The sequence below is a fragment of the Drosophila melanogaster genome, chromosome 2R (genome assembly GCF_000001215.4).
Source record: "Drosophila melanogaster chromosome 2R".
NCBI lineage: Eukaryota > Metazoa > Arthropoda > Insecta > Diptera > Drosophilidae > Drosophila > Drosophila melanogaster.
Window position 1 is genome coordinate 20,319,148 of NT_033778.4, and position 19,178 is coordinate 20,338,325.

The 19,178-nt window shown below is 45.5% G+C and overlaps 3 protein-coding genes across 9 annotated transcripts; 2 read left to right on the plus strand and 1 right to left on the minus strand.

Moving 5' to 3' along the window:
• Positions 1–32: 32 nt before the first annotated feature.
• On the plus strand, positions 33–6,826 carry tapas. Of its 4 annotated transcripts, NM_137631.7 has the most exons (8): positions 33–190; positions 648–875; positions 2,531–5,077; positions 5,146–5,264; positions 5,701–5,974; positions 6,032–6,183; positions 6,242–6,390; positions 6,449–6,826. In NM_137631.7, the coding sequence occupies exons 2-8, from the start codon at positions 666–668 to the stop codon at positions 6,664–6,666; spliced, it is 3,669 nt and encodes a 1,222-aa protein (NP_611475.3). In that variant the 5' UTR covers positions 33–190; positions 648–665; the 3' UTR covers positions 6,667–6,826. The 4 variants fall into 4 exon arrangements, with proteins under 4 accessions (NP_611475.3, NP_001163213.1, NP_611474.1 ...); NM_153771.4 differs by lacking the exons at positions 33–190; positions 648–875 and adding an exon at positions 1,847–1,980; NM_001169742.2 differs by lacking the exons at positions 5,701–5,974; positions 6,032–6,183; positions 6,242–6,390; positions 6,449–6,826 and adding an exon at positions 5,351–5,570.
• On the minus strand, positions 6,697–7,659 carry MED8 (Mediator complex subunit 8). The gene has a single exon (NM_153772.2). It carries the CDS (start codon positions 7,573–7,575, stop codon positions 6,817–6,819), a length of 759 nt encoding a protein of 252 aa, NP_722456.1. The 5' UTR covers positions 7,576–7,659; the 3' UTR covers positions 6,697–6,816.
• A 463-nt stretch (positions 7,660–8,122) lies between these two features.
• Positions 8,123–11,574, plus strand: CG8929 (uncharacterized protein). 4 transcript variants are annotated; one of them, NM_166389.3, is made up of 7 exons: positions 8,123–8,246; positions 8,720–8,987; positions 9,180–9,874; positions 9,959–10,050; positions 10,117–10,483; positions 10,562–11,017; positions 11,078–11,574. In NM_166389.3, the coding sequence occupies exons 2-7, from the start codon at positions 8,912–8,914 to the stop codon at positions 11,213–11,215; spliced, it is 1,824 nt and encodes a 607-aa protein (NP_725957.2). In that variant the 5' UTR covers positions 8,123–8,246; positions 8,720–8,911; the 3' UTR covers positions 11,216–11,574. The 4 variants fall into 4 exon arrangements, with proteins under 4 accessions (NP_725957.2, NP_611476.3, NP_725958.1 ...); NM_137632.5 differs by having other exon boundaries at positions 8,123–8,987; NM_166390.3 differs by lacking the exon at positions 8,720–8,987.
• The last annotated feature ends 7,604 nt before the right edge of the window (positions 11,575–19,178 follow it).

Here is a 19,178-nt window from a genome sequence, read left to right on the forward strand (position 1 = left end):
CTCACTAGAAGGCGCCGAAAATTTTAGAAACGTCAAGCGAGAATGAACTCCCGTATTGTTGTGTTAAAAGGAACTTCGTTCGGGATCATCGGAATATTCATTTCTCAGGAAAACCCCAATAGTCTCATTTATGCAGTTTGCAGTGCATATCTTGCTGAGACTCGATTTTTATTAATTGTTTAATAGTTTGGTAAGGACAGAAAACTCACAATATCGCATTACGACACATTCTTTGTATTTGCACAAACGAAATCAAATTCTAAAATATAGATCAAAATAATTTAATTCTGCGTCTGCGCCGCCGCTTTCGTCCATCTCTTTCTCGTCTCTATTCTCTTTATTTTTTGCCCCTTGTCCGTCTTATTTTTCTAGCCCTGTGTTTGCCAATTTTATTGTGCACACTGAAAGAATAACGCGGAACAGGCGCAACTCAATGTTTGCAGAATAATTTAGACCCTTTCAACCCTTTAGACCCTATAGTTTAGAAATAGTATATTAGAAATTTCTTTTTGCCGCGTTGTTTTTTTCTGTGCATGCTTAATTGTTGCTGATTTGGGAGTGGGGGTGGCGGTGGGCGCACGCATTCCACGCCACTTGAATCATGCTCAATGGGTTAACCTCTCTCCGCCTCTCGCTCTCTTCGACAGAATCGTGGAACGATCATAATGGAAAAGCAGGAGGTCCTGGAATACGTGGCCAAGGTGGTCAGGGCCCTAATCACGTCAGCTAAGCCGCCGGTTACGCTGCGGTCCATCGTCGCAGATTACATGGAGATTGAGGGTGAGCCGATACCCTTTCGCAGGCTGGGCTACTCGAATGACCAAGAGCTGCTTAAGGATTCGAATCAATTCAACTTTCACCAAAGCGGTAATCAGGTAAGTGCCATCTCCGTCCTTCCAATTGTTACGCCTGTTGCCTAAATTGTTGGCAAGATTCTTTGCGAATTATTGCATATCGCAAATGTCAGGGAGTGAGCGGCTCTCTTCCACCCACTTTAACCGCTTTCTTTTGCCCACTTCGCCTGAGCTTGCTCTCTGGGTGCCTCTCTCACGTGCGCAGCTTTCGAGTTGCTCTCTGCTGGTGTCACCATAGCTGTTAGCTAAAACTAGCTAGATATTTTTTACTTTCTTTTCAATGTATTTTAATTAATTAGAATACTGGAATTAAAGAAATCAGTGTTACTGAATTTAGGAAAAGGAGATGGTTAGCTAGTTCCGTTTTGATTTCACCTTTAATGAGAGTTTGTAATTACTAATATGGCCATAAAAACCGCTAGATCTGACGTTAACTTAGACAGGTGGTCATCGCCGCTGACTATCGAGCTTTTCGCGAGCGGCGCCCACCGCTTTCAGTTCGATTCTCTGGCTGAACGCGTGCGGTGAGCCGCTGCTGCTGCGCTGCTACCTTACCGCTTCACTCTGTGTGACCGACCGCTCGACGGACCGTTCCCGCCCGCTCTCTCCGTCGAAAAGGGGCCGCCCGCCGCTGAAGGGGCAACGTGTCAACGGCGTCTTCTTCTTTTCATCTGCGCCGTGAAAAGTGTAAACAATGGATCTTACTTAGTCTAGTTTCGATTTCGCCTGGTACACTTGTACATATTAAACAAATGCGTGCTGATTAAGCGCTTTGCTTTAATAAGTGCAACGACAGTCGAAAACAAAAGTGTATAACGCGAAAATCGAAAAGGCCAGCAATTTCAAATTGCCTGTGTGTTCGTTCGTATGCGATTGCATGTTTGCATGGTGAAAGTGAACGAACGTTCGTCAGTCGTATGTTTTGATTTTTTCTCTATAAATGCCAGTCCCCATCTGGCCGTATTGCACTTGAACTGTGTGCATTATTCTTGTTTAGCCGTCTGCCTCCACACCTGTGGGCGAAAGTGGGCGTTTGGATGGGCGGGCTCTTCCGGCCAACGCTTTTGCATTGCTTGCCAAATCAATAATCAGACGAGCCAAACGAACGAGTGTTATTCATTTAATTGTAATTATGTATTCTGTATCTAGCATTCCGAGCTCTCGCTCTGCACCATTATCACGTTTGGGGCTTGAAAACCCCCTGCCCATATCCAGATCGCTGTGACCCTATAAAGATGATTGCAGCAGCGAAACAGCTCGACTCAATGTGAATCATAAACAAAAACTCAACTTCTTCAATCCACTCGGATTTCCAAACAATTAAGTGGACTCACTGGGCTTGGCTGTAAAATAGCTGACTCTTCAGTTAAATGGAGCATATTGGATTTCCAAACTCAAGAGTTGTTCGAGCAGAGCCACTTTCCCCTTTCTAGAAGTGGTAGCTCATGTATACAGTGTAGGGTTTCCTGGTTAAGGGTCGTCGTATACAATAACCGGAACTTATGCATTAGAAAGATTGTCAAAAGGATTTACATCTTAAGTTCTCCTAATATACCTAATATATATTATATACATACAGATATTAGGGAAACAGATAAGCATTTAATACAAGTAGCATAATATGCAGCATAATGCGAGTTTCAAAATTAATTACCTTCACATCTATCCCGCAACAGGTGTTCATCACAGCGAAGTATAACGCTAACACAGAACATATTGTGCGTATGGTACGTCAGCAGAAGACCAGCAAGTCCACAAGCTTATCGAAGCCCACTCCAATTGCCCAGAAGCCCAAGCCAATTGCCCAGAAGCACACTCACGGCAATAAGTACCACTACCAGCAACGGAATAAGCAGCCGAATCATCAGCCGGATCAAGAAATAGGAAGAGCAGCTAAGTGTGAGAATCAGGCTATAGCCGAGCATAAACAAGATCTAACGGGCATCATAACCCAAGAGCTGTTTGAAAGTTTCAATAATATTCAAGGTCCGTTTTCGGAAAACCTGCAGGTTTTCAACAAAAATCCAGAATATATCACAAGGCGAAAGAAAGAGCTTAAGAAAGAAGACGATCTAGATCGTGGTCAAATAACGAAGGAAGTCGCTAGGGAAAAACAGAAGGAAAAAGAAACCCGCGATCGGGCTGTGACGGAAACGATCTTCGTAACAATTGAGAACAAAAAGGCACCAGTCATGAATGGACATGGACCAAGGCACGTTAAAGTGGCTAACGGACAAGACAAACACAATGACGGCAAACCTCCGCTGCGTGCCATACTGGGCAACAGTGCTTCGCAGCGCCAGCAAGATACAAGCACCGTCTATCACAGCCCTGAATCCTCATTCAAGCGGCCACGTCATCCGCGAGTAATGTACCCTGGTCACCAGCGCACCACGGGCGTCTCTGTGAATCACAGATTGAAAGTAACGCCGCAATCGGATGCACCCACGCCAGCGGTAGCGCCCATCACGCCGCCAGCTTCGCCGGAATACGCTCAAACGACAACCGCCGCTAAAGCGACGTACAAAGAAGATATCCACGGAGGTCAAGGTGAAACAGGCAATGTCGTTACAAATCCAAAAGTTAAGGTGCCACTTAAATTCGATCCCTCACTTGATCCCGTCTCCACGCTCAACTTCTATTGCGCGGCAAATGACTTTGAGAAACCTGCATACAACATATTCAACAAGCTACGGAACCTACATTGTTCAGTGCAAATCGCTGGCGATGTTTACAGTAGCTATCCGCAGGAGTTCACCGATAAGGAGACAGCATACCAACGCACAGCACAGATCGCCATCCAGCGCATCATGCATGCCCAGTCACACCAAAAGCTTTCTGCTTGCACATTTAGCGATGTGGAGTTTATCGATGGATTGTACAAGGAGCTGTTAAAGCACCCACATGGCATATTGGGTCACAAGCTGGAGGATTGGTACGGCAGCACCTTCCGGCAACATCTGCCCAGTCATTGGTACGATTTGATCGTGAAGTCAAATAAAATTCGTGTTGAGCACGGCATTGATCCAAGGATCATATTGTTTGCCAACGATCCTGGTTCATCGGAGCCGGACCGCACCAGCATAACCACCCTGCCACAGATGGTGCTGCCGTGGCAGTCAAGCGAAGGAGGATCGCACGACTGGAACATGTTCATCAGCTTCTGCGACTCCACCAAGATAGTGTGGGCTCGGATGATCGATCAGATCGCAAACTTTGAGGAACTGACGAAGCATATTGGACGCCAAATGGAGTCTCCGCATTTCCGACAAAAGGTCTCTAAACCTTACGCTCAGGAAGTCTATTTAGTGGAGATGCCCGATGGCTGGAATCGTGTTCGTGCAATTTCTGTGGATGAGGAGACCCGCTCGGGCCGTTATCACTTTATCGACTTTGGCGATGTGGCAATGTTTCATTCAGAAGATCTCTTCCACTGTCCACCGCAGTTCTTGGCGCTCCCGGCCCAGGCCGTGTGCCTCAGCATGTATGCGTTGGATAAGTTCGAGGATCATCCGCACGCTCTGCAGGTTTTAACAAAGGAGCTGGACGGCCAGACGGTTGTGGCCCATGTGCTCACCACGGAGAAGCAGTTCCTGGAACTGGGTGGATCTGCCCAGGGTGTGGTGGAGAACGGTAAGCGTCGGGCGTGCTTGGTGGCCACGCTGTACGACACCTCAACGGCTGAGGACATTCATCTGAACGATCTGGTTGCGAAAAGAATAACGAAGTGCACGCCGGCACCATCGCTGAGTGATGAAAAGAAGATCGGCAAGACCACGCCCATTCTTGTGTCTCACATCAACGATGATGGTGATCTAATGGTGCTGCTACGCAATGATGACCTTAAGTTTGTGGAGCGCAGTATTGCGCAAACTGTGGCTGATTTGGGCGAGCAGGACCGAGTGAGCTATTCGGATCTGCTCCACGACCGCCATATATTCGTGTGCGACGAGACTGTCGATGGCGTCAAGCAGTGGTTCCGCGGGCGACTGGTCACCAGACCACTGAATCCGGACGAAGAGTCCTTCGATGTCTACTACGTGGACGATGGACGGCAGCGTAAGGCGCACATCTCTAATATCTACCGCCTGGAGGCAAACAACAGAGCTCTGGCTACGTTCCCGCCACAGGCGATACCCGTTCGCCTGCACGACGTTCCAGAGATCGGAGGTCATATGCTTCATCGCCTGCGTGGTCTGATACCTTGGCGCACCGAAGCTCTCGTAAGTGTTTTATATGAAAGGGATGTTTTGAAAGCTTGTCGAATCCGTAACACCATTTTCTCCCGCAGCTGAAGGTTGTGGCCATGGATGGTGGTAAGCCTCTGGTAAACGTATTCATCCGCGAGGATCCGGAGTCCATGTATATGTGCGTGAACATTGGCCTTCGCCTGGAGCTCGAGATGGCTAGGTAAGTGCCTTTATTGAAGCTTTTGTACAATGTCTATTCATTCTATATCATTATGGTCAATGTCATCTAATCACATCGTCATCAAGCTCCCTAAACAACGACATCTGAATTGTGACTGGTGCCCTATAAGTTTATATTAACAATATAATTGATCCTTTGCTTAATGCTATCTCTATAAGTGCTTCAATAAACCGGAACTGACTTGATATGTTATTGCTAACACAAATTCGATCTACGTTTTGTAAGCTTACCCTAAAATCATGCACATCTTTGTATATAATCTGAAAAATATACTCTTAAGCTGCCACACATATGTACTTTACTACCCAATAAGCCCGAAAGCAATCAGATTTTTTAAACCTTGAAACCAACAATTGCCTCCCAATCCCCCAATCTGGCTTGTTCCCGCCCCACCCTTGATTCCCCACCCACACAGCTCCATTCATCCGGAGAAGTATGATCATACGCTCCTGAGCTCCAATGTCCAGCTGCCCAGACGCGGTAGCTTCAGCTCCGTGTTCTCGAATCAGAGCAGCAGCAGCGACCTTGTCGCTACCACTCCCCCGGTGACGCCAGAGAAGAAACCATCCGCAAGATCGACCGGCAGCACCTTTTCGTCTCTCATGCTCAAGGATTACGAGGCTATTCCGGCAGTGGGTGCCTATTTCGAGGTGCGCGTTGCCCTCTCCGTCAATCCCGGTCACTTTGCGGTAAGTCAATCATCAGCAAATTAATGACTCCGATTATGATGTGCGATTCTTCCGCAGGTGCAACCGTACAAATACTATAACCAGCTGCAGACTTTGATGAAGAATTTACAAGAGCATTGCCAAAAGACGGCAGCCAAGGGAGTGCAGCCTTCACAACTGGCCATTGGAGAGGCCTACGCTGCCCCTGACTCCGAAGGCGTATATCATCGGTAAGAACTTATTCAGGTCTTGCAATAAAAACGCAGACTAAATCTGTTAATCTTGCAGCGTAAGTATTCACAAGATTTACGATGAGATTATACACGTGCGTTTCGTCGACGTGGGCGACGATGGAGTAATTGCCTGTGATCAACTGAAAACTCTAAATCCGGAGTTAAGAAAGCTGCCCAAGATGGCATTGCCAGCACAACTTTATGGCAAGTTCAAGAGAACTTCAGCAGTTTGGCGTTAGAACTAAAAACGATCTTCTTTCAGGCATACAACTGACTGATGTAGTATGGAGCAAGGAGAACTGCGTCCGATTCCGGGAACTGTCGCTGGGTCAGAAGTTTATTGGCATTGTGCGGCGAATGACTAAACAAAAGGATGGCGGACGAGCGCTGTGCCTGGAGCTGGTGGACACCTCCACGCCGAAAGATATTAAGCTGCACGAGATTCTCATCAATGAGAAGCACGCACAGCCAGCAACATAAGAAGTCTGAGTCGGAGGAGACGATCCATTTAAATTTGTTCATGTTTATGTTTGCGTAATCCTAGTTTTAGAATTAGGAATATACATATAACTTATTACGACGAAACATTCCGCCAGATGGAACCGATAATAGCTAATAAACTGATGTTTTTTATCGAGAGAACGGATGCACTTGATTTGCGGACTTGATGTTTGTTTTCACAGCCGATGGCGCCTTTCCCAGCTGCTGCTGCACGTTGCCGGGACTCATAGCGGGTCCACCCATTGGCGAGGGTGCTCGAATTGAAGGCGGTACCATCATGCCAGGTCCGGGTCCATAGTTGGTCAGCTTGAGTCCTTTTCCCATACCCACGGCGGCCACCAGGAGCTGTGTGTCGGCCATGCTACTCGTCTGCTGGATGCCGGTGCGCGAAGAGCTCTCGATTTCCCACTCCTCGCGCGCTTTGCTGACCATATCCAGGACGTGGGAGACGACCTTGTTGTATTGAGTGACCTGTTTCATGGCAGCGTCGTTGGTGAGGTTCGCCGCCTTCTGTTCGTTCTGCAGCATTTTCTGTTCCGTAATCGGATCCGGCCGAGTTCTCAAATAGTCTGGAACAATGTCGTGTGAAAAGACTGGCACCCGACCCTCTGTGATGTTGATGAGGGTGTCATCCCGGTCCATGGAGACCAGAAGGGGCAGGACCGTTCGATTTCTTAGCGGCGGACACTGCTCCTTTGCCAAGATTTTCGTCAATCCCGTCAAGTGACTTGAGATAATGGCAAAGTTGTCCAGGAAAGTCGGCCAGTTGATGGTCTCGTACTCTAGCTCAAGTTTTTGGATCATCGAGAGAACCGCCAGCTTCAGGTCGTTCAGACGCTGAAGGACCGTATCCAGCGTCAGCTCAAAAAGCTTTTCGTCGCGCTGCATTTTGGAAACTCCCAATTAAACTATTATTTTTAACTTCAGTCGGATGGACACAAAGTGGAAAGTGTGACCGTGGATCTGCTTATTATCATTTGTTAGTCGGGTGTAATAAAATACTGCAACACCGTACTATCGATAACGTTTGCGATAGCAGCAAACTGGCGTCCACACTACATTCAGATCCTAAAATTAAAATCATATGGTCAATTAAGGAAACTGAACAATAAAAAATGAATTAATGCTCACCAATAACTAATAATTGATCGTTATTATTTGTTTCTGTTTTAATTTAAATAGAACTAATAACTTTTATTTTTGCAATAATTAGCAGAATCGTTAATGCATACTTAAAATAATGTCAAAACAATATGATATGATTTAAATAGTCTAATATATAAAACATTCCCAAAACGAATAGTGTTTTCAACTACGAGCGCCTCTTGAAATAACACAATATTTATTATTAAAATATATAAACTGACTCGAGTTCATCAGACTCTGAACAGTCCTTAGACTATTGAAGCCAAGCCATCGATTGTGCCCCGGCATATCGATACTACCAACATGGCCGTCGAGAAAAATTGAAGTGAACGCAACGCCGTGTTTTTCATTTGCCAATAAAACGTTAACAGCTCACGAAATATCGTAAAGCGTGCCCGCAAACGTCGCCAAATGTAAGCAAATTATTTTAGTGCCTGTTTTACATCGTTTACATAATTGCCAGAGCTGAAATTCGAAATTTAGTTGCTGCCGTCGGGAGTATCGCCAACTTTTGCCTCACACTCTCTCTCTGTCTCGCTCTGCATTCCTCTCGTGCTGACAAGGCAAATATATTGGTGCTGGTGTGAGTGTATGTGTGAAAAATGGAAGAAATTCAAAATGCATATGTGAAAAGATATACGCGCAAGCCGATTAAAAATCGGCTCTCTCGCACGATTTTGATTGGGACCACAGGTCCCCGACCCCCGCGGCGTGATATGGGTTAAATGACAGCCGGAGCGCGTCCGCGATTCTCTCTGCGTTTTCAGGTCTCTCCGCTCTATTCCCATTCTGTATAACTCCGCTCCTGATATTGTTGTTGCTTTGTGTTAGCCATTTCTAATGCTCTCTTTACATGTTTCTATATTCAATTGTAATATATTTGCAGCTTGTTGTGTATGTTTTTGAAATGGTAAAGTGTGTTGTCGCGTTCGCCAAACCGAATCCGAAACAGTAAACCAAACCCTAACCGATTGGGGGTAATAAACATTGAAACCCGAGTACATACATACATATATCTGTCGCGCGATATATATACATATACATAGTTGCCAAAGCGATAGAAATCCGAAATCTCGCGATGGCGTCGCGCAGGCGCGCCGAACTGAATCCAAAACTGCACATGGACAGGCAGCCGACAGCTGCCCGCATAACAGGTACCTGAACTGAAACTTCTACCAACTACCAGCAAGCAACTGCATAGAAGTGGGAAAACCCAATTACCTCGCCGGGATTAGCGATGTCTAAGGGCCCATAAACCCATCAGCCCGTCTTAGGGGCTTCCCGGAACAAAGCACCGCCCACCACCCTGCCAATCGAAGCTTACCTTTTACCTCTCAACCTTGCAGATCCCTCATTACCCGCTGGAAAGCGACGCGAGATCGACAACGTGATGAAGAAGGCGCGCGCCAACACCACCAACGATTATTGGGACAAGAAGCTGATCGAGGCAGAGGAGAAGGATCCAAACCGATGGCGCCACACGGGCTACAAGAAGATGTACATCCAGGGGGAGAGCAGCTCTGGAGAGAGCGAACGCGACGGTCGCGAAGGTCGTGAGGGTGGAGCACCGCCCTACGGTCGTTATCCGCCCACAGGTGGACCGCCGCCAGGTCCACCGCCTCCGTCGCAGCGTTACGGACGCTCTCGTTCGCCGCACTCACGCAGTCGGTCGCGTTTGCGCAAATCGCCACCGCTTTCACCACCTCCGCGTCGTCGTTCACCGCCCATGGCTATGCACAGTGGCATGGATCGCCGTGGTGGACCTCGCTCGCCGCCAATGCCACGATCGCCCAACAATAGCCACGATGCCCTCATGCGTCGACCCGGAAACGGCCACGGCGGAAGGCCCCGATCACCGCCGGAACCCAGTGGTGGCTCGTCGTCCTCGTCGTTGCGACGCAAGCCAAACGCGTCGCGTTCTCCGCTCGGACGTCGCCGGTCTCCACCGCTTCCTCCGCCCTCGTCGTCGGCAATGGAGAAGCGAGGTCCAGTCGCCCATATCCTGCCGCGCTCCAAGCGACCGCCATCGCCACCACCGAGGGTGAGTTTTCAACCAGATAGTGATACATATTATTCTGTCAGTGAGAACCATACCATTTATACATATATCCGTGTCCCTTTGCAGCACTCGATGCGTTCGCGATCAAACAGCTCTATGAGCACCAGCTCCGATGATTCCTGCTCCCTCTGCTCACCCAGTCATCGTCACAGATCTCGGTAAGTATTGATATATGAAATGTGTTTTCTTTGTTCCTATTAAACTTTTTTTTTTCCATCTTAAAGATCCCGCGGTCCGCGCTCGCCGCCACCCAAGCCACGTGGCCATTATCGTTCGGGGGCGCCTCCGCCCCCTCCGTCGGAATCACATGGCCGTATCCATGGTCGCCCCACCACTCCACCGCCCGTGCGCGGAGGTGGAGGCAGTTCGGTTTCCGCCATGGAGAAGTATCGCCAGGCGAAGATGCGTCACATCGGGCATGAACGTGTCGCCTCGTCGGACACCCACATGAAGATCGCGCGGTCCTCGCGCCATTCGCCTCCGCCGGAAGATCCGCGTCTTAAGCACCGCCCGCCAGAGCCACCAGAGCCGGCGTCAGCGCCAGCTGCAGCACCTACAACACAGGCAAAAAAGAAGAAGAAGGAAAAGGAGGTAAGCATTGTCCGAAGCTAAGAGTCAAAATAAATTTGAAACCAAATATAACAATCCATATATATTATTTTCCATCAGGTGAGGCCACGCATTAAAATTGAAGGTGAGAAACGCAAAAAACATCCGAGCGGGACGTCCAGTGGCACCGGAGCTAACGCGGCAAACTCCTCCTCGGACTCGGACGATTCGAACGGCTCGGACAGCGACGAGGTCGGCACGTTGCCCACATTCTCGGCTACTACGCGGCTGACGCTCTCGGATCGATTCGGCAAAATGGCGCAGTGGAGCATCGATCGCAGCAACATGGAGAACATGCGCATCACCAAAGACTCCGCCGGTGGGGCCCTCAAAGTAATGATTGAGGAGGGCCTGGAGTCGCCGCCGCGTCGCTATTCGTATTCGCCGGCACCGGCCGGGCACTTTCCGGAGGAGTTAGCCACCACAGCACCGTCGGGAATGCTGTCGTGGGACGATGTGCGCGTCCGTTACGAGTACTACAAGAGTCGTGGTTACCTAAGAGACTTGGACCTGAAGGTAAGTGACGATTTTATCCGCAGTCCAGTACAAATGGTAACATTTATCTATATCTTTTAGGACTATATCAAGTGGGAGGAGTGGTGGTATAAATATCAGGAATGGTTGAAACAGGAACGCTACTATGAGTACTGGGATCGCAGTCAGCAATTGCGAAGACGGCGCAAAAAGCTGCCGGTAACTCAGCGCTTGAATTGAGTGCCCCTATCATTTGAATCATTTCATTAATTCTTTTAATTCCCAACTTCCAATTCAGCTCATTTACTTGACCTACTATTTCCTTCCTTCTCGTTGTATCTTAATCATTTCCTCATCCCAACTTCCCCCGTTTGTACATTTAAAATGTATGAAACTGCACTTGTCAACTTATATTTTGATAATCAATATAATTAAAAGCCAAGCACCCGGAGATGTTTGGCTCTTGGCCTCTGACATCCTGTTGTTGGTGTAGTGGGGCTTTCATTAACACTGAACTTTGTAAGTTTTTTTTCGAGTGCATGTTGTTCAGTACAACACACCCATATACTTGTAAACGCATTAAACAACAGTCGGTACATAAATTTTGTCTTTTACTGGGCCTGGTTTGATTTGACATCTCTATTTCCACGACATTACATACATTTGACGGGATTTTACAAATGTAACTTACGCTCGTAAGTAGAAAGCGATGAAACGCCATCTGTGGACATTTTCCGAAAGTTGCCTAGAGCTTTTCAAGGTCAAATACATTTTTGAATAAATAAGCTGCCAGAAGATGTCTGACGACATTGCGAATATCGTCGGAAATGAGGAAAAAGTGGGCGCAAGTGCCTCCCAACTGAATGTCAATACTGTGATGTGCACGCAGCGTTTATTTGACGGCATATAAATTGAAAAATTCACATAAAAATGTGTAATTATTTGGCATATTTTCAATTTGCACAAAGGCGATAAGGGAAACAGTCAGCTGGAGGTGACACGCACATGGAGGGCATCGGGAAAATCCCTGATATCCATCCCAGTTCCTGGGCGTGATTTCCGTGCACAAATTAGCACTTTTTCACTTGCTTTTTCCGGGGGTTGGCGGCTGATAATCAGATTATGCCCGGTGCACAGGGGATGCTAATGTGTCGATATCGAGCTTCTGCCAAGCTAATTGCGGTTGAGTGGGGCATCGTTTGGGATGGGGGGGACAAAGGCTCCACGGAGTAGCCATTGAAGCGGACTTTAATCCATCTTGAACTCTAAGGGCGGTTCCCCTTCAACCCATCACTTCGGCCCAATCGCCTGAACCACGACCCTGGGCACTGCTCCTCCTCCGTGTCCGGGCACAATTAAGCTCTAAATAACAACAGCGTTAAGATGGCTTTAAGGCCCGATTTGGCCCCCGGCCACCAGAAAACCCTTCAGTAGAACTCGAGGAAAAGTCACGTCTAATTACACACATCTTGAAGCAGCTTTTTGACCTGGTTGACTTACTTGGCTGGCTGCCGTTGGTCGGACGGTTTTACCAAATTGGTTTTAAAAGCCACAGGGGGTGAGGCGTTGAGAGCGCGTGAGAACGTGAGCAATTATTGCGGCGTAGTGGGGTGTGCTCAAGAAGTGGGGCGACTGGGGCTATAATCCCTTTATAATCCACACAATGCTATTATATGCTCAAAATTACAAATAAGTGTCACGAATAAATACAACAAATTGTTTAGCCGCATGGAGTCCGACAGGCGCCCTCTGGCAAACAAGTGAAAATCTTAAATATTCCTTTAAACATTTTACATACATACATGCATTTCATTTAATTAGGCAAAAGTTTAAAATATGATATTTGTTTTGCTTTTAAATGAACAAACTTATTTGTTTTAGGCCTCATTTTTGAACAATTTGAGGGGTGTGAGGGTAACGTGTATTCCTTTTTCGAATGTTCAGCATCAGTACAGCCAATTACACACAAAGGACGAGTAATCGAGCAAAGGGATGGGGTCCTGTGTGAATTAACAATTCCTTTCAATTAAGTGCGCAACCGACAAAAAAGAGAAGTTGTGCCCCCAAAAAGTGAAGCGATGGCGAGCTGAAAACTGACGAGTAGAAAAGGAAAGGATATCAAAGGGGAGCACAACCAGCGATATTTTCCTTTCAATAAAAATCAGTAACCGAAGGATGTAAAGGCGGGATATCCTGAAATTCGGTGGGGGGTTAAATGAATACGTTGCATATGTGAAGGCGAGCCATGCATGTATGTACATGTGGATGTACATACCTACATATGTGTACATAAATAAACGCCGACAGATAACAGACAGAAAACAAAGGGGCGGGCAGCGAAAAGTCGGGTTGCAAGGGGGCGTGGCACGGTCTAAAAATCAGCAGCAACTGTAACAAGTTTCGTATTTCTTTTTATACTTTCTTCGTTACAGTCAATCAGTTTTGCATGAGCGATTTCTTTACTCGTTTGCGCCAACTCTACAATTTACTCACACACACGCACACCCTCACACACTCGCTTTTGGGGGGAGTCCCCCAATTTTCTTCTTTTTTTTCTCTTGACGAACGAAGTTAAACGAGTTCCCTGCACTCGATGATTTAGCAATGAATTCGCTTGTTTGTTGCAAGCTCTGTGTTTATTTGTTTGTTGCTGCACGTAGAGAAAGTTCAGGCTTTAAAGGGTTAACAACTATTTTAATAAATACGTTATTTAATAAATATGAATCAGTATTATTTTGTATTATTTCTCTTTGAAAAACCCAATTTTTCTTCATCATTAACAGGTGCACTAGGTTAAACTCAATTGCCATACAAAATGCTAGCCCAATAATAACACCCGCATTTATTGCCAATTTAGGAAGCTTCATCCGGGCAATCTAAACTTCATTGTCTGGTTGTAAGCCCTTTCTGTAATTAAACCGAACTTGTTTCGAACGGAGTCCCAGTCAAAACTCACAAACATTCGAACTCTGTGGCAAGGTACTATTTGCCACACAACGTTTATTCAAGTTGGCTAAGTTTTCATTGTATCCAAAAAGGTAGCTTGTCTTTGATTTTCTCTGAAGTTCAAATGCGAACGGCGACGTGATATTTGCTTAATTTTTCCCTTTTACCAACTACTTTTGTTCTTACGCCGGGCGAACTTGGGGGATTTGGGTTTGCACGAATAATTATTTGCCCATTTGGGGGTTGAAGTTTTGCCACGGCTCAGGTAATTTGCACAGACACAGGGCGATTACCACTAGACCAAAACAATTAGAATCGGAATCAATCGAGGCAAGACGGAAACAACGCCTACCCCACCGCCACCCATTGCAATCGGATATCAGGAAAGTGATTCCGCTTGCCCATAAAACATTCAGATACCTGAAGTCCAAAATCAAGCATCACGTTCGTTTTGTTCGCTATTTGTTGAAACGATACAAAGTCAATCGCAGAAGAGCTTAACTGATTTTCTTGGCGGATACTTTCTTTATACAGGAATAGAAATATATGACAAGATTTTTTAGCTCAAAATGTCAAAGCATTGAAGACAAGAATATGAATCAAATTTTACTTTGTTGCTGTTTTTAAAAGCTAAGGGAAGAAAAACAAATTAAACAAAAATTGTAAAATACTTTTAACGTGTCTTTGTTTTTTTATAGTTATATTTTCTTTATAATATAGAACATTTTATAGCATGTCTACTTTTAACACGCCGCTTTGTTTAAATCTCTCATTTGTTTTTACGCCGCATACTTGTTTTTTCGCTTATTTTATTATTGTAGAAAATTTTAACATTTATTTTCCCAGGAACATAAAACAGAGGTAAATCTCATACAGATATAAAACAGAGCTCATCTGCCACACACGAAATGTTCAGGAAATACATAATTTCATTATGTTTCTCCCCGCTGTTCCCTGAAATCGCCTGCAGCACAAACTGTCAACACGGTTGGCATACTTCCCCTCCACCCCCCGCCAATTTTCCGCCAACTCTCAACACATTTTGGCCTGCCCCACCCACTTTTCTTAGTCCGGGGGCGTTGGCAGATAACGGTTTACTTTCTTAATCTCCGTACATAATTTTTGCGACTTCATGTTACGCAATGTATGTATGGCGCATTCTTTCCGCTTCTGCGAAATAACATACGATCTTCTTCATTTTAGGTAACTTGGCTTATCTGAAGGCTTTGGCAATTTAGTTAATTGGTAAATATGCCTGCTTTCGTTTAATGAAATCTAGCTCAGCCCATATTTATTAGTATGAACTACTAACGGTATTATAGTATACAATTACCAACATATATTCAAAATGACTTATTTTTTTATTTTATATATATGATTTTACTACAAGATTCTTTCTATAATTTAAATTATGATTGATTAGAAAAGCCCTGCTTTTCTTATTGTTTTCCCTGCTTGATTTTCATCTTAGTTCTGACTGTCTGTCTGACTGACTGTCTTTAAATGTTAAATTTTCCCAACTATCTGCAGTTGCTGTTAGTTGAAGGGTGCTGACATCTTCTGTGGCAAGTTTTTCTTTTTTCCAGGAAAACGCATTTGACCGAGAGGTAAATGCCGAGGAACAGCTTTAAGAAACCCTTGGCAGCGCTTTCAATTACCAACTTAGCGCTGATTACTTATTCGTCAGCGTCATGACCGGAAATCCAAGGGGGGGGTTTGGGGGATTGGTATAAGCTGGCCCACTTCTGCACCGCCCAGGCCACAAGCATATTAGTCAAAAGGAGTTGACTCCTCCACACTTTCACTCGACTCCGACGTGGACTTGGACTCCTCGACTCGACTCAACTCGACTCGACTCAACTCGACTCGGCTTGGCCACTTAATCTCGCCCTTTTGGTATGCACGGACTGTATTCAAATGAATTCTGATTGAATTCATTGAAGCTCATCAGTAAGAAGCGATTTTTTTCTATCTAAGGCATCAGATGAAGCTGGAGCCTGTGGCAGGAGACCTGCTGCGACGACTGGGCCTTGGCACATCCTTCAGACATTTATTTTCAGTAATGGAAAAAATGTGTTCTGCAATTTCGCTCATTTTTATACATAAATTTGCCAGGCAAGTCCACGAGTGAGGCGGTCCGGTCCGAGCCAAAGAGAAAAAGAAATGCGGGAAATATAATGCTAAAAAGTAAAGTAAATAAAGGATAATGCAGCAAGGATATAAATTACATAAAGCAGCGCGAGATGACTAACTGTGGCAGGCCAGAGCTGCTCCACGACAACGGAACGTGGCCGGCATTAGCTGTTCAAACAAAGCTACAGAGGGTCTTCATTGGGGGCTTGCGATTGGAGAAGCAAAGTCTTAGCACTGAGAGAAAATTTGATAAGTTTCGCGTAACAATATATGACCAGTATATCGTTCTTTCTCTTGTTTCTCTTTTAAGAGAGTTTCTAATATTTTGAACATTCATTAGTAACAATTGAACTAAACGCTTAGAGAATTTTCTCTCTGTGCCAGCGGAAGCCAAGGCGGCGCATTAGAAAATGGTGCGCAACGGAAACGGAAGTGGAAGTATTTTTAATGATTGGTAAATTTTTTGACGGCTCCTCTCCCGCTTTCCCTCACTTCCGCTGTCCCAAAACGCATTGCCTTCGATGCGAAGGACTTTTGGGTGGGTGCTGGCCAGGATCGTCGTCGTCTAATATTCCTTTGTGCGGCCGTTATTATTGATGGAAATGCAAATTGGATTTTCAAATTTACTTCCCTGTTTGCTCTGCCAATCGACACACAAAAGTGTCGGAAGAGGAAAAACGCAGGGCGCAAAAGAGCTAAAGATTCGCTGGGGATTTCTCACTTTTACCCGGGATTTATGGAAAATTATCAAGGACAGCCAAAAAGTAGCATTTATCAATGAGCCAAAGCTTATCCAGCGAGAGTATTATATATTCCGGGAAAGTTATTTGCAACAGATTTCCCCAAGCAATATATCACTGAATCAATAGGGATTAACTCTGAATACTGATTCTAGAAATTACCAATTAATAATATGTACATTTAGTTTTCATTTGCAAGATAAACAGATAGGAAAAACTTAAGATACCTAATTTCACAAATTTCGACTTGTTCTTTGTGTACATCATGTTTTTAAATCATTGATGCATTTCTCGCTATTGTTTTCACCTAATTCTCTGGATCGCCATCACAGACCCATTCAACTCTTTTACAGCCTGTCGCTTCTCGATTCCACTTGCTAGTCGCTTGCATTTTACTTCAAAGTAATTAACGCCGCTCCAAAACAGACACCAATTTGCATAGTTGACCCCCGTTCGTGAGCCCGATATCCGCCCAACATCCACAAGGCTCCCGTTCGGATTGGAGAACCTATTACTCAAGACGTTCAAACACACACTGATGGAATGAAATGGGGGCGGGCTGTGGGGGAAATTAAAACAAAAACTTGCAGCCTCTGAAAACAAAACCTCTTGAATTTTAATTAAACGTTTTTATGCAAGAATTCCGACTGCCGGTGCCTCGCCCCTCTTTCTGGCCCCCAAATCCGCCCGTTTTTTGATTCATTTTGTTTGGTCATGGGGCTGCATTTGAATTTTTGCCTTTGCCTTTGGATTTGCTCTTGCTTTTGTTGGTTTTTCAGTGTACAAGCGATTGCATTTGCGAATATTTTTCTGGCAGCTGCTAAAAACTTAAAGAAGACGCAAAGGGACCTCCAGATGAAGAACACGAAGGAGGCGAGTTGAAATTGCAGGGTTAAAACTGCCATTGACTGCACTCTGTAATTCAATTATCGACTCTTGGCAGTAAAAAGTGTTAATTATTAGTTTCCTTTGCTGCTCTCTCTCTCAAGCGATAAAAGGAGACGGAGACAGAGAGCGAGAGCGAAAGAAAAGGAGACAAATATTCCAGCTAATGAAGACGTTGGATAAAGTCCACAGAATTGGCCAATGCAAAGCGGACACGGAAGTAAGAAACCAGTCAGCAGCTTAGTTCATAAAAAGTATTTAGGGGGTTAAGATATTTTAGGTGCTAACAAAAATATTTGATGAACTTGAATTTATATCTAAATTTTTGCATGTATAATGATTCATTATAAATTAAGTGAAATATGTGCCAATTCACTTTATATCTAAGCTAAAAACTAAGTATTTCATTATTCATTTAATATTCAAGTGCAAAGATGTATCTATTTATGTAAATATTGTAAATATTATGCAAACCCAATCCCCTCGAGCTCCGCCGCTTACCCATTGCCACTTTGGCATTGATGACACTCGCAGACGCCGCGGGGATTTAACCACTTGATCTGGCCTCCATTGGCGGATCTCCCGAGTGTCTCGGCGCCTTGGATAATTGATATTAGTTTAATCATAATTCTGTCAACTCAACTTGAGTGGTCCGACGCTAATTACGAGGCAGGGCAACTGCGTGGGTGGTTAGGTTTGCATTGTTCTTTGTTTTCAGTTTACTGTTGCTGCAGAAAGCTAAAGAAATACATAAGGCACCTGTGATATTATCCGTTGAACTGCCTATGCTTCATGGGATTAAAACACACCATCGATAATTCACTCATTAAGAATCGAACGCTTGAAATTTCAGATCTGTGGCCCAAATCAGGACGCAAATTCAATTGTGTTCGGTCCGAGTTGCCATGACCTTTTTCCGTTTGGCTGCAGCAGTTTGGGCCAACTCTTGTTGCCGTTTTTGCCTGCTAGCACGCGGATTGATGATTGAGCAGCCAGTTCGGCCGGTTGGTTGCCAAATTCCATGGATAAGCTTGGATTGCTACTTCCGCCACGGCAATTGAGCTGGCTGTACGGGAAGGGTGGGGGTTTTTGGGGGTCTGGGGATGCGGAGTGGTTCAAATTGAATGCAGTGTACGCTGGGGTTGGAGTGAAGGGGAGCCAGAAGGGCATCAGATTGCAGCATCTACCGCGCGCTGCATAATTTATGGCACCCAGTGTGCCCCCGACTCGCAAATTCGTTTTTTTTTCGTCCAGCTTTAGCTGTTGTTGGAGCTTCGAATTTGTATGTTGCCTTTGACACCAGCTAAAGGGGTTACGTGTCTGCCACTTCAGAGGCATGCTGCCACGCCCCCAGAAACTCGGACCGCCCAACTCCTATCGCACAAATCCTTCGCCGCTCGTGTCTGCGTCTGTTTTCGAACTTTGCAGTTTTTTCGTGCCTGGGAGTTTCACAGTTTTCCGGGGTTTTCCCGAACTCCTCGGCATGGCCCATCTCCCAT

What these genes read in the sequence shown, in the direction of transcription:
- CG8929 (NM_137632.5), top strand. Translation starts at nt 8,912, where the DNA reads ATGGCGTCGCGCAGGCGCGCCGAACTGAATCCAAAACTGCACATGGAC. An exon ending in CGCCATCGCCACCACCGAGG is followed by an intron (nt 9,875 to 9,958) that starts GTGAGTTTTCAA and finishes GTCCCTTTGCAG; the next exon opens with CACTCGATGCGTTCGCGATC. An exon ending in AGTCATCGTCACAGATCTCG is followed by an intron (nt 10,051 to 10,116) that starts GTAAGTATTGAT and finishes TCCATCTTAAAG; the next exon opens with ATCCCGCGGTCCGCGCTCGC.
- tapas (NM_137631.7), top strand. Translation starts at nt 666, where the DNA reads ATGGAAAAGCAGGAGGTCCTGGAATACGTGGCCAAGGTGGTCAGGGCC. An exon ending in CTTGGCGCACCGAAGCTCTC is followed by an intron (nt 5,078 to 5,145) that starts GTAAGTGTTTTA and finishes TTTCTCCCGCAG; the next exon opens with CTGAAGGTTGTGGCCATGGA. An exon ending in TCAATCCCGGTCACTTTGCG is followed by an intron (nt 5,975 to 6,031) that starts GTAAGTCAATCA and finishes ATTCTTCCGCAG; the next exon opens with GTGCAACCGTACAAATACTA.
- MED8 (NM_153772.2), bottom strand. Translation starts at nt 7,575, where the DNA reads ATGCAGCGCGACGAAAAGCTTTTTGAGCTGACGCTGGATACGGTCCTT.